The 14,026-nt window shown below is 40.0% G+C and overlaps 1 protein-coding gene across 1 annotated transcript in view; it reads left to right on the top strand.

Moving 5' to 3' along the window:
- The window catches only part of KATNIP (katanin interacting protein), a gene marked incomplete at its 5' end in the record, with an annotated part of 198,564 nt that overhangs the window by 137,914 nt on the left and 46,624 nt on the right, over positions 1-14,026 (top strand). The window contains 4 exon segments of the mRNA XM_082261741.1: positions 2,488-3,421; positions 4,550-5,263; positions 9,021-9,232; positions 9,234-9,236. Coding sequence (XP_082117867.1) covers positions 2,488-3,421; positions 4,550-5,263; positions 9,021-9,232; positions 9,234-9,236 — 1,863 coding nt within the window.

Below are 14,026 nucleotides of genomic sequence, written 5' to 3'. Positions count from 1 at the left end.
CCAAGCGCACAACATACACCGGGGAATCACCGCCAACGCCCAGTCCAAATGTAAATACACATCAGACATACACAAGAGATACAGATCAACCAAAACAGCCCTCTGTTTGCAACTTATCTCTGTGCAGAGACGGACCTGTCATGTCAGAGTTCCACTCTCCTCTACAGGGAGATCAGATGATACGCTTGACAAATGCCGAACGTATCGCCATTCATCTGTTTTCAGTGGATCTTTTCGGATCGGATTACAGAGGGGTGTCAGTGGACACATGTCCCCTGACATCCGCTTCCCAGAGAGCCATACACTGTAAAGAAAAGCTAGCATATTTCCGTTACTGGGAGTTTAAATGTATACAGGGACTGGTGTGCATCCAGGCCTGTTCTTCTGTCCCTGTAAGCATGTAAACGCCCAGATGTATTGTCCCCAGTGCACAGCTGCAGCCTTTCTTTAATTTGTATAGGCCGCTTCTTGGGGCTGTATGCAACCACTTGTATTCTTGACACAGAAATATACACTTCTGTTGATGGTGTATTGCAGCAGTGTAAATGCTAAATCTAAAAAACATTATAAATAAAATTCCCAAATCTATTACAGGTCTTTAAAGTGTTTTTAGAAATGAGTTCAAGTGATCAGCTTAATGTAAATAATCTTATGAATTTATGTTCATTTTATCAAAAAAAAAAAAAAAAAAACTTATTTGCACATCACTTATTACAGGGCTTACTTCCTGCTTCATAGTGCTGTACAAAAAATGTTGCCTTTAGACTGTCCTTAAGTTTCTTGTTGTAGTGCCTGATATGACACTTGGGCTGTTTATGGGTGCATCTTGGTGTTGAAAATACATCTAGCTCTAGAAAAAATTATTTCCGCAGATATTTTTTTACTTTTTGGAAAATTGCACATAACCTGGCAAATTCTTCTTAGATGCACTGGCCTGAGAAGTGAAAAATGAAAAAATACAGTATTTCTTAATTGTAAATTTATGGGACACAAGATTGGGACTGTGTGCTTGTGAATGCAGTGAAGTTCAATCATATAATGGTGCCCAAGCAAAAATCCTGTTCTTTCTGACACTTGAGTGGGTAACCCATGCAAAGTGATTTTTTTTCATTTCCTTTGCCGTCTTTAAAGTGAAAAATAAATTTGCACAGTAAAAATTCACTATTCTCCTAACGGACCCCTTCCCTTCCCTTTTTTTCTCTCTGTTCACATATATCCTATTCCCTACCTCCCTTCCACCACCCTCCTCATTTTAGCCATGACTCCATCCGGTACCTCCACAGCTGGACACCTTTGCACATATAGCTGGAGTTTAAAGCAGCCCATGCATGAATAATTTTTTGTTGAACGAAAAAAAGATGACTTGATTCCCTTATCCATTTGACGTATTTGATGTGTTAGGAGGAATCTTCCCCTTTGAGTCTTTGTATCCTGACAGTGGGGAGAATTCTCTGCCATCAGAATACACTGATCATCACTGCCAGCTATAGCTGGCGGCACTGATTGTGCAGAAATTTTCCAACAGGCTGGTTGTACAGAAGTCAACTTCTGTACAACCAGCCTACCCATACATGGATTAAAATTAAGCTGATCCGTGCTGAACCAGACCATGTCCATGTAGGGACAGCTTTAAGTGTTTCACCCCAACAATACCCCCCCCCCCCCCCCCCACACACACACACACACACCTCATTTCTTTACTGCTAGGCTATGATAAACCATTGTTGGAAACTAAACAATGATAATGACTACCTCTGTTGAAACCACTACAGAAGCACACATTTAAGCCAGCTATACATGGAGCCAGCCAGTTCAGCAGAGATCGGCTAAATTTTGTAGGTTGTACAGAATTCTATCTACCAGTTGACTTCTGTACAACTGCTCTGTTGGATTTTCCCTGCTCAAGCAACACTGTAGGCTATAGCCTGCAACACTGATCTATGTACCTTGTACAGGCAGGCAGATACACACTGACAGGAAGAGACAATAAGCTACCAGAGTGCTCAACAGCGTCAAGGTAGTTTATTAATCACTACAAGTACTATCTGCAGTTTTCCATTCACAGAGTTCTGTGAATGAATGGCGCTGACAGAGCCCTACATGGCTGTATTTGTTTAAAAATTGTGACCGCAAGCAGATTCCACCCCGTCTAGAAACGGGGTGGAACAGGTAGCAATTTCCCAAAGGTGAACTTATCCTTCAAGGTGCCCAGGTAAACTTTAATTTGACAACTAGGTATATTGCATTGTATTGCATTTTTAATTTTTATTTATTTTTTTGCATTCTTTATTTATATTCATTTTTCAATACATATATTCAGTACAATAGGTGGCAGAGTCACCCTAATGTGACTTGCAGTATATTACTTGAGTGCATTTAATTTTTGATTTATGACCCAATAAATAATGCTGCATATTAGTTATTTTTGCTGCAAACATTTGCATTGTATAATTTTTTCATGTATCTGTATACATGTGTCTTTTTCAGTATCTTAACATTGGCGCAAAACATGTGAGAATATACAAAAATGAAACGTTGATGTTTGATGGGTTCTTAGAGAAAGGATGTGGAAATAAAGTATTTGATTACAGCAACACTATTGATTTATTTACTGGACAAGTAAAGTCTGTCTCCCCACCACCTCTACCTATGTCCAGTAATCAGATGGATGTAGAAAATGAAATAAACAGCTCACGCAGCACTAATGACCACTTGCCACAATTCTCAACCTGTGGAACGTTGAGCCCTATACTTCAAGCCCCTACATCAGAAAGTTACTCAGTGTTAAAAGAACATAAGCTTATTTTACATTGTAAGCTGGATGATTTAAGTACCAACAAGCTAAATACATCTGTAACAAGACAAATTGAAGAAGGTAATGAGCCTGAAGATGTTGAAGAGAAAAGACAGAATTTGTTCAGAGAGGAAGATAGACATATAAATGAATCTAAAAAAATGCCAGAAAACCCAACGTCTCCATCAGATAATGAAGACCTGGTCATGAAAAAACTGGAAACAAACACTGGACAAATGGTAGAAGGATCATCAAATAAAACCCCGCAGTGGCTGTCTTCTTTCAACTTACAACAGAATTTGCATGATCAAAGTTCTTCAATGCTGGATCTAGGTTTGACTGGTATTCAACCAAATAGAATGAATACTTACAAAAATGATGAAAATACTATTATAAATGATTTTGTGCAAAGTCCCATTACACATAGGGGACATCTAGATAGAAATGAAAACAGAAGAAACCTTTCTTCTTTATCGTCTGTGAATATCGGTAATGAGTTAGAAAGCAGGAGCCCCAAGTACTTTTCTGAATTAGAACGGCCAGTCAGTGACAGAAGAAGGAAATTACATGTCAAGGATAAAAGACTGGACACTGATAAATGTAGAGATGTAAACCTGATAACAAAAAGTAAGTGTGCAATATGAAACATTGTTATAACTGAACTATTTTTTGCTACGACTATTACCATGAAATATTTTTGTAAATGACGTAATGTCCCACATTTACTTGCACCCTTTACCTGTTGTCTTTGTCAGTAGCTAGCACTTGCTACATATTGCCGTGCTACAAATATGCTTTCTGAGCTTCTGTAAGAAAGGAAAGCCAGGTTCATTAGGCAGATTGCTGGAGAAAACACCCTAAGGCCCCTTTCACACTTGGCAGAAGCGTAGAGGAATAAGCCAAGGGTTGATAGCGAATGGTAGCAAAATATGGAGAGCAGGGAAAGACAGGAGCAAGATACTGGCTGAAGAGAGCACAATAATCTGGTAAACAGGAAGAGAGACATGGCTGTTTACCAAATTATTGTCCCTGGAACTTTCTAGCATTCCAGGTAGCTCAGCAAGAAGAGACATTGCCTGACAGAGCCGAGGTTCTGTATTCAAATCCAGCCTCCCCTTTTTTTTTCATCTTTTCTTTGCACACAACTAGGTATTTTTTGCAAAGTGAATTTTCACTTGACTTGAACTCATTCACTAAGCTAAGTGAAAATTCTCTTTGAAAAGTGAATACACTGTGTACTCCTTTAGGCTCCATTCACAACTGAGCATAGCGATTTTACTGGCGTTTTTCGGGCATTTTCTTAAAGCATTTTTGCAGCTTTTTTGCAGCTTTTTACAAGCATATTTAAAGCATTTTAGTAGTGTATTACAAGCGTTTTACAGCTTCAGGTGTTTTTGTTTAGCCAATAGAAAGCACAAGGGGAGGGGAGGAGAGGGAGAGGAAATTAGGGGTGTAGAGCTGCTATTTGAGCAGATGCTCCTAAAACGCCCAAGTCAAGTTTTTCCATTGAAGTCTATAGGGCCAAAAATGCTTGTAATCTGCCAAAAAGAAGCTCATGTACTTTTATGAGCAACAGGCATTTTTCTTCAGACCACAGAACACTCATATGTGAACAGGGGCATTGAAATTGATAGGATTTGGCTTATTGAGCGTTTTTAGAGCTACAAGCTTCAAGCAGAAAATCAACCCATTGTGCATCAAAATTGTATGTCACTATTACAATTCCATTTTTTTAAAACTTATTTTTACTTTTAGGTAATCCAGGAAATGTTAGTTCCAAGCAAAGTTGCAGCAGGGATCAAGATAACATTCTAATGGAGTCATGGACTTCATTAATGCAATTTAATCAGTCTCAGCGTGGTCGAATCTCAAACATGGAGTTTGAAGGGGATATCTTTGATGAGTTTTTGCAGCAGCAAAAAATTGGAAGGCAACATGTAACAAAAAGAGATCACCAAGAACTGTTCAATCCAACAGATGTGAATCTGTATGAAAATGAAAAAGATGATGGAATAGAGTTTGAAATACCAGTTTTACCTTATGGCCAGCGCTTATGCATTAAAATAGTAACTACCTGGGGAGATAGACATTATGTTGGACTTAATGGAATAGAATTGTATTCTTCCACTGGCAACCCCATTCCTATAACAAAAATTGAAGCTTTTCCCCCCAATAAAAATACAATCTCTTCATTTTCTAAAGACCCTAGAGTTGTATCAAACCTTATCGATGGTGTTAACAATACACAAGACGATATGCATCTTTGGTTAGCACCATTCACACTTGGAAAGAGTCAATATATTTACTTAGACTTTGCATCCCCATGTCAAATAGCTATGATTAGAATATGGAACTACAATAAATCAAGAATTCATTCATTCCGTGGTGTAAAGGACATTGAAATAGTTCTAGATCACACTCTGATTTTTAAAGGAGAAATTGCCAAGGCATCAGGCACTCTGTCTGGAGGTATGTACAATGCTTTTGGTTCTACGTTAAAATAATCAGTTAACCACTTAAAGTTGGTCTTTGGAAGCATTAGAACTTCTGCCCAGTTACAAAGAGACCCTGTCATGAGAGAAGTATGGGGGCTACTATCTCTGGCCTCCTTCTTAAAATGCTTTTGTCAGCACTTTTTTGGAGTAGCAGACCTGAAACATACAAGCTGCAAAAGAGCCTTAGAATTCCATTTTGTTGCAGGTTAGTATGACAGCTAGATATCCAGTGTTATCAAAAGGGGCTTAGGGGCTAAAAATATGCATGCATCATACATACTAGGGGAGTACAACTGGGGGGATCAATGGTGGAAAAGGATCTAGGGGTTTTGGTAGATCATAAGCTTAATAATAGCATGCAATGCCAAGCTGCGGTTTCCAAAGCAAGCAAAGTCCTTTTCTAGTATTAAGAGAGGTATTGACTCCAGAGAGAGAGATAATTATGCCTCGTACCAATCATTAGTAAGACTTCATCTGGAATATGCAGTTCAGTGTTGGGCACTAGTTCTCAAAAATGACATTGGAAAACTTGTAGAGAAGGGCAACCAAACTGATAAGAGGCATGGAGGAGCCCAGCTATGGGGATAGATTAGAGGAACTGAATTTATTCTCTTTTTAAAAGAGGAGATTAAAGGATAAGTCCACCCTAACACTAAAATCCCTGCATCTATAGATCTCCACGATCTAACACTAACCTATCTAGCCCTGTAAAGAAGAAATCAGTATACTAACCTTTTTTTGAAGCCGCTCCAACCCGATCCCACACTAAGCTGTCATTCGCAGCTTCGCTGTGGAGGCAGGTGGAGAGGACACATCCAACAACGGAATCCCCATAGTAAGTCTTTGGATGACGTAATTTCCTATTCATTTCACAGCGGTTGTCGGCCGTGTCCTCTGCAGAGCTTCCGCCGCTAGAGATCGGGTAGGATCGGCTTCAAAAAAGGTATGTATACTGATTTCTTCTTTACGGGGCTAGATAGGTTAGTGTTAGATTGTGGAGATCTATAGATGCAGACATTTTAGTTTTAGGGTGGACTTATCCTTTAAGGGGGAATATGATCCACATGTACACTTTAAGGTCATCACAGGGGACAAGGGGCACTTTTTACATCTAGAGGAAAAGAGATTTCATCTACAAATACGGAAAGGTTTCATCACAGTAAGAGCTGTGAAAATGTGGAATAGACTCCCTCCAGAGGTAGTTCTGGCCATCTCAGTAGATTGCTTTAAAAGAGGCCTGGATTCTTTCATAGATGTACATAATATAACTGGGTACTAACATTTACAGGTAAAGTTGATTCAGGGAATATCCCATTGCTTCTCAGGGGATCAGGAAGGATTTTTTTCCACTGCTGGAGCAAATTGGATCATGATTTGCTGGGGTCTTTCACCTTTCTCTGGATCAACTGTGGGTAAATGATTGTGTATATGGGATTGTTTGGTTGTTTTTTTTGTATTGGTTGAACTAGATGGACTTGTGTCTTTCATAGCTGTCAGTGCCCCCATTGAGATTTTTCTTTCAGATTTGTATTAATTTTGTTTCCTTCATAATAGAGATTTCTTATTCCGTTATGTATTACACCTGTCATTTAGACAAGAATGGAAAAACTTTTCTCAAACCCTTTGTTCTGTGGAATAGACATAATAGAGTATAAATAACAGATTGATAGAACATTATTATCATAGATCTTAAGTCTTGCTTATAGACTTATTCAACCTTCAAAACGACACCGTCTCCTTGTTGAAAAAACTGAAACTTGAGCAGACTGTAAAAGATGATGCGCACCTACCGTTTCTTTTTTTTTCTCCTCAACAGAAAAATACTTTATAAAGCAGATTTTGCTCTTCAATGACAGGGAATCCCTTTCCAATTATAATTTGCTGCAAAAAACTGTCTAAATAATCTTTTTAGGTGATCAAATTAGTTATTAATAACCCCCCTTCCTGCCCACAGTGCCTAGATAAGTGTGACATCACCATCTTTCTGGTGAGATCCCAAGGACTGCAAAGAAGATGCTACTGCACTGTTCTGTAGAGTAATTTCCTAAGATCTTGGGTACTTGACCCATGATTGCATCAAAAGGATGGTGACATCACACAGACACTACAGAAACCGAAGAACAGTTGTTTTGTGACAGTGTTCTTCACTGGGTAAGGATGTGGGTTGGGCCCTCTCTGAATTAGTGGATCTTACATAAGGGTAAGGTCCAATTTTACTACAAGTGTCCCTCCCTCTTCAAGTCAGACACAGTTGGGTAATGCTGTCACCTGCAGTGGGACTTAATACTGACAAACAGAATAATCATAAGCTAGCCTCCAGTATAACGTCACCTCTACCCAGCATGGCTCAGTTTTTACTAGTCTAGGAGATCGGATGCCTTTTTTTGTTAACTCTGCTGAGCAGTCTAATTATTTTTCTTTAATGTACATTCAAAGACACAGGATATCTTCATATTTATTATGATAGGGTTATGCTTCCACCTTCAGGTGATTAGACACTGGCAAAAATAATAATAATGAAAAAAAAAAAAGAACCCCCTATCAGGCATAACCCCTCCAAGCCAGGCAAAGCCTGATGGTCATTCATGTGCAGTCTCTGTACACAGCTTTGTTTTACTTAAGATTCCATATGGGATTAGGAGACTGGTTTATCTGGATTTGTTCCTATGCCATAATACCTGGAACCAGTATCTGTAACATTGCCGGTTGGCACTGGGCTCTGTGTAACGGGACTCTGTGTAGTGATAGATTTCCTGGTGAACCAGCATGACGTTATACTGGTCCAGGGCTGTGATCCCCAGCTGGGGAAACATGTTCCTGAAGGTCCGTGTGGCAACAGCCTGCTGTCACCCCCCAAAGCAAGGGAGAGTGTACAGTATCTGCGGCATGAACTAGTGAGTGGAAGTCCTTCAAATTTACTGGTACTGAGTTTGTATGGGGTTGAATGAAGGTCTCAATATTCCTGTATTTCCCTGGGGTGAGCTGGAACGCTGCTGTTTAAGCTGGTCCCTGTAGAGAACCTACCTGCTAAGTGTTTTTAAAAATGCGCATGTGTACCTAGAAGCAGGCAAATGGTGGCTATGGCAAATATTGATTTGATTTGGATTTCTTTTCTGTAAATTTACTTTCTATTTATAAACTGATAAAAAAGAAACTATTAACACTTCTCATTCTAAAAGCATTCTTAATTTACAGCATTTTTTTCTTTCATACCTGCCTAAAACTTTTGCATAGTAGTGTATATCTTTCACAACCCATCCCTGGTGTCCTATACTATATATATATAGTATATATATATATATATATCTATATATATATATAGTATATATATATATATATCTATATATATATATAGTATATATATATATATATCTATATATATATATATAATAGAGGACACCAGGCAGAGGTTGTGCAAGGTATATACTACAGTGCCATCAATATATTTAGTATAGGACACCAGGGATGGGTTGTGAAAGATATACACTACTGTGAAAAAGTATGTGTGTGTGTGTGTGTGTGTGTGTATATATATATATATATATATATATATATATATATATATATATATATATATATATATATATATATATACTGTATATCTAGATCAAATTCCATTGTGTGCAATTGCAATTTTACACACCTTGTGATTTGCAGAAAGTATTTTGAAACATTGTTCTCTATGTTCTGTTTGTCTATTTTACCTTGAATTTTTTATTTCTAAACTGCAGAACAATTTGGGGATACAATATTGTTCACCACCAGCGATGAAATTTTGCAAGCAATATCAGTTTATGATCATGCATTTGATGAGGATTTTGAAAACACATCTGTTCAGATAGATGCAGAAAAAGTGAACATTCGTCCAAAGACTGCAGACAGTGGTGGCGAGGGAATGCCAATGATCGAGGCAGACTACAGTGAAAAAGTACAGGTGATGACTTAAAGTGATTATAAAGTCTCATTTTTTTTTTTCACTAAAAATAATAAACATGTTATACTTGCCTTCTCTGTGCAATGGATTTGCACAGAGCAGCCTGGATCCTCCTCTTCTTGGGCCCCTCCTCTGCTCTCCTGGCCGCTCCCTCCTGGTGGGTTCCCCCACAGCAAGCTGCTTGCTATAGGGGCACCTGAGCCGAGTCACAGCTACCTTTGTCCATTCAGACATGGAACTGTGGCCAGGCCCCGTCTCCTGATTGGCTGACTGACTTTGACAGCAGCGGGATACAATGGCCCTGCTGCTTTGTTTCAGCCAATCAGGAGGGAGAGTCTCGGACGGCCAAGACAGCCGTGGACATCACTGGACAGAGATGGAACTAAGATTAGTATTAGGGGGTGCTGGGGAGGCTGCTGCACACAGAAAGTTTTTTGTCTGAATGCATAGAATGCATTCAGATAAAAAACCTTCAGATTTTACAACTCCTTTAATACATAGTTTCGTAACATAAAATGGGAAGCAAAACCCAAACAACATGGTGGAAAATAGCAGAGTTTTACAAATACTGTTTTCCTTCTTATTCCCCACAAATTGTCTAAGATAACAATTTTTTAGTAGTCAGCAAATTATAATGATTCTAACTTTAGATGGGATATCGCTGTTACAGCCTTTGCAATCCAGTATTTTAAGGAGCATTTTCCCTCTTTTTAAACTGCGATTGGCTGTTGAAAAGTTTAGAAAACAAACTAATCGTAACCACATACTAATTAGTTAGTCTGCCATATAATGAATATGAAGTGCAGCGCTATAAAATTACAAATAGTGCATAAAATCATTCACATTAAAATGTATAAAATGCACAATAAAAAGCATGTGGATCATAAATCATAAAGTCCTTAAAAGCTGATTTCCAAAGTGAAAAACAGGAATATTTAAAACGACACTGCAAACGTGACTCCTCCACCACAGATAATACAGCCTCTCACCTCCTGTATTCGACCACTAGGGGTCACAACACTTTGTATCAGTAAGCCAGAGGCAGCCAGAAGATCTGTATATCCAGGATCCAACAGGTTCACAGAAACTCGTGTATGGCAATCCGGAAAAGATAAATAAAACGATCTAATGCTCTCCGCTTAATTAAGGACATTTATTAAAGTAAAAAATAAAGCATCACTCACAAGCAAGGCACTGTCACAGTGCCAGATGAAAGCGAAAGTGCAGACATGTGTTCCAGGATCTCAGAGAGCTGCGGGTGACATCAGACTCCTTCCCCCGTATGCATTACGTCAATAAGCATGACTTCCTCAGCAGGGGTAAGGAGGGAGACCGCACCCGCTCATTATAAAGGCGTCTCATAGCAACCAGAAGCCAGGTCATTACAAAACAGGAAGTGAAGGGGAATGGAAATCCTCCACCCCCTTCAACCAAGGACCAGCCCAACTTCCTGTAGACACAGGAAATAAGAATAACAGAGCTGAACAGCAGTGGTCAGAGGAAATAAACAACACGGATTAACCCCTGAAGCTCCGCTGCAGCTCACCATCAGTGACTAAATAAATTATGGCAATATAATTGGAAATGCCCGAATAATTCACTGCCTAACATAGACAGTCGAGCAAAATATTAAATATTAAAATAAATATCCAATTTAAAACCAATATAAAATCGGAATATGACAACAACCGCAGCTCTCCGATTGGAACATCATGCAGATTAAAAACATATACATATAAAACCTGCGCATAGAGAAATACATATATGTATAAATATAAATATAAAACATACAATATGCATGACCTACATGATACATGCAATAAAATTCCAAAAGAAAAACTGAATAATAAATAAAACAGATCTATTAACTATTAGAGATAAAACAATTCAAATCAAAATCGGCATTTAAACCTCCTGGTGACAGCACATGGGTCCGATAAATCCAGAAGGATTCTCTGCGACTCAATTGTCGCACGAAATTCCCACCCCTCCAATGATGGGCTGTTTTTTCAATGCCCCAAAATTTTAAACTGGTAGGGTTGCAATTGTGGTGTTTCTTAAAGTGTCTCGGCACGCTATGATTAGTCTTTCCTTTCCTGATCTTACTCATATGCTCACCTATGCGTACATGGAGCGGTCTAGTAGTTCTACCCACGTATTGCAACCCACACCCACACTGGAGCATATAAACTACACCCCGTGTGGTGCAGGTGACAAAATCTTTTATTACGTGGGTCTCATGAGTGGCAGTAGCAATAAACTCCTTTCTCCTTTTTAGATTTGCTTTAGAAGTCTTGCAAGCGGCACATCTGCCACAAGCGTAAAACCCCTTTAAATCTGGGAACAACCTGTTCTCAGCTCTAGACGGGGGGTCAACAACCCCAGGTGCTAAGCGATCCCTGAGAGTCGGAGCCCTCCTATAGATGAACTTAGGTCGTTCTGGAAGGGCGGGGCCTAAAATACGATCGCTTTTTAATATGGGCCAATGTTTAGCTACAATGCCCTCAAACTTTTTAAACTGGACATTATAGTCCAGAACCAGACTGAATTCATTATTGGCAGGTGTCCTTTGCGTTCCAGAAAGAACTACCTCCCTATTCACTGAGCTGACCTTCACTATTTCATTATCAATAAGTGCCGGATCATAACCCTTCTCAAGAAACCTCTTAGCAAGTACTTGCGACTGAGACCGGAAATCCTCTTCCGAGGAGCAGTTGCGCTTAATGCGCATGAATTGCCCTCTCGGGATATTACATAGCCACAGATGGTGATGGCAGCTGTTCTTAGGTATGTAGGAGTTCCGGTCCGTCGGCTTGAAATAGGTGCGAGTTTTTAGGGCTCCATTTTCCTTAAATATCTCCAGATCCAAAAACACGATTTTTGAGTCGCTAACATTCCATGTTAACTTAATGTTTTTGGTATTGGCATCAAGCCTCTGCATAAAACATTCCAAACTGGACATATCACCCTTCCATACCAAGACCAGATCGTCTATATAACGACGATAGCAGCTTAACTGGGGGGGACGGTTAGCAAAAATGGCTTCCTCCTCCCAGTGTGACATAAAGATATTAGCCACACTGGGAGCAAACCGTGCCCCCATAGCTACTCCCTTTGTCTGTAAGAAATACCTCTGGTCATACCAGAAGTAATTTTTCAGCAGGCAGAAATCGAGACACTCCAGCAGGAATTTACAATGCCTAGAAGGTAATTCAGACTTGGATAGGGCCCATTTCACAGAGGTCAGGGCATCCTCGTGATTAATGATAGTATATAGTGACCCCACATCTGCGGTCACTAATATACTATCCGAAATGTCAGGTAAGTCAGACAACACTTGTATCGCATGCTTAGTGTCTTTTAAGTATGCAGTGGTGCCAACTACTATCGGTTGGAGGAAACAGTCGATGTACTGACCAAGTCTGGCCGTCACAGACTCAATGCCATTAACGATCGGGCGGCCCGGAGGCCTGGTTTGATGTTTATGGATTTTGGGTAGGAAGTAGATTATAGGGGTTCTACAAAAACGGGGATTTAGATAGGCCGCTTCCTTAGAGCTTAAAATCCCCCGTACTTTGCCCCTATCCACAAGACCTCCCAGCTCCTTTTTAAACCTAACCATAGGGTTACTCGTGAGAGGGGAATATGTTTCCCCATCACCGAGCAACCGCTGCATCTCCTCCCGATAATAGGCACCACTCATAACAACCAGTCCTCCTCCCTTATCCGCAGGGCGGATCACAATGTCCTTCCTACCTTCTAATGTTTTGATACCTTTCTTAATCTGCTGAGGGTCATTCGCCCTCTTCAGCTTAAGTAAATCAAGATCTCTGCAGACCAGATTTTTAAACACTTCCAGATGTCTGGTATCAACATTCGGAGGATTGAACACAGACTTATTCCTCAGTTGTGAATGGATAGTGGTGTCCGTAGACACATTTCTTTGGACTGGGTTTGATAAAAAATGCTTTTTAATATTCATTGACCTGACAAATTTTTGAATATTGATATAAGTATCAAACTTATTCATATTTTTTACAGGTGCAAATTTTAACCCCCTATCCAGGACTCGGACCTCATCCTCCGTTAGGGTAACACCGCTAAGGTTATAAATCCCTGTACCTATTGGGGTTTTGGCCTTTTGTGCCCTGCGTCCTCCCCTACATCCTCTTTTTTTCTTTTTCCCGATCTGTTCATGGGATACGATGGGGGGTGCCTCATGTTGGTTCCCTTTGGGGTTGATGGACCCTGTGGAGGATCCCTCCTGGGGGTCCTCTGCACCCCTAAAAAATGAGAGTCATCATTATAATTTTGCAATGGCTGGAACCTATTATCCATGGGAATTGGACGGTTAATAGTTGGATGGCCACCCCTCGAATAGGTTAAACTTCCTCTATTCTGATATGGGACTGTTTGCCAATAATGGTCATCCTGATGATATACACCACTATTCCAATCGTCCCTAGAGGATGATCGATAACTAGGTAGATTACCTCTGCCTCTACCTCTACCCCTCCCTCTCCCTTTTCTTCCTCCATGGCCTCTCCCTCTAGGCGGTGGGCCGGTCCTTAAAGGAAGATTGGGACGGGGGGTCCCTGATTGGGACACCACTTTGGGTAAATCATCCTCCTCAATAGAATGTGGGAGAGGTGCTGCACCTGTACTAATATCGGGCACTGTGGCATTCCCAGACGGGACCTGCCACCTATAGATCAGGCCTGCTCCAAAATCTCCCACATCCCTGAGGAATTTTTTCTTTTTCTTATCTTGGGACTCTTTATCCCATTTAATAAGCTTATTTTT

Source organism: Pelophylax lessonae, assembly GCF_965119305.1.
Source record: "Pelophylax lessonae genome assembly, chromosome: 6".
In the NCBI taxonomy this organism is placed as follows: Eukaryota; Metazoa; Chordata; class Amphibia; order Anura; family Ranidae; genus Pelophylax; species Pelophylax lessonae.
Note: the sequence above shows the minus strand (reverse complement) of the source record. Positions and strands in the feature narration are given on the sequence as shown.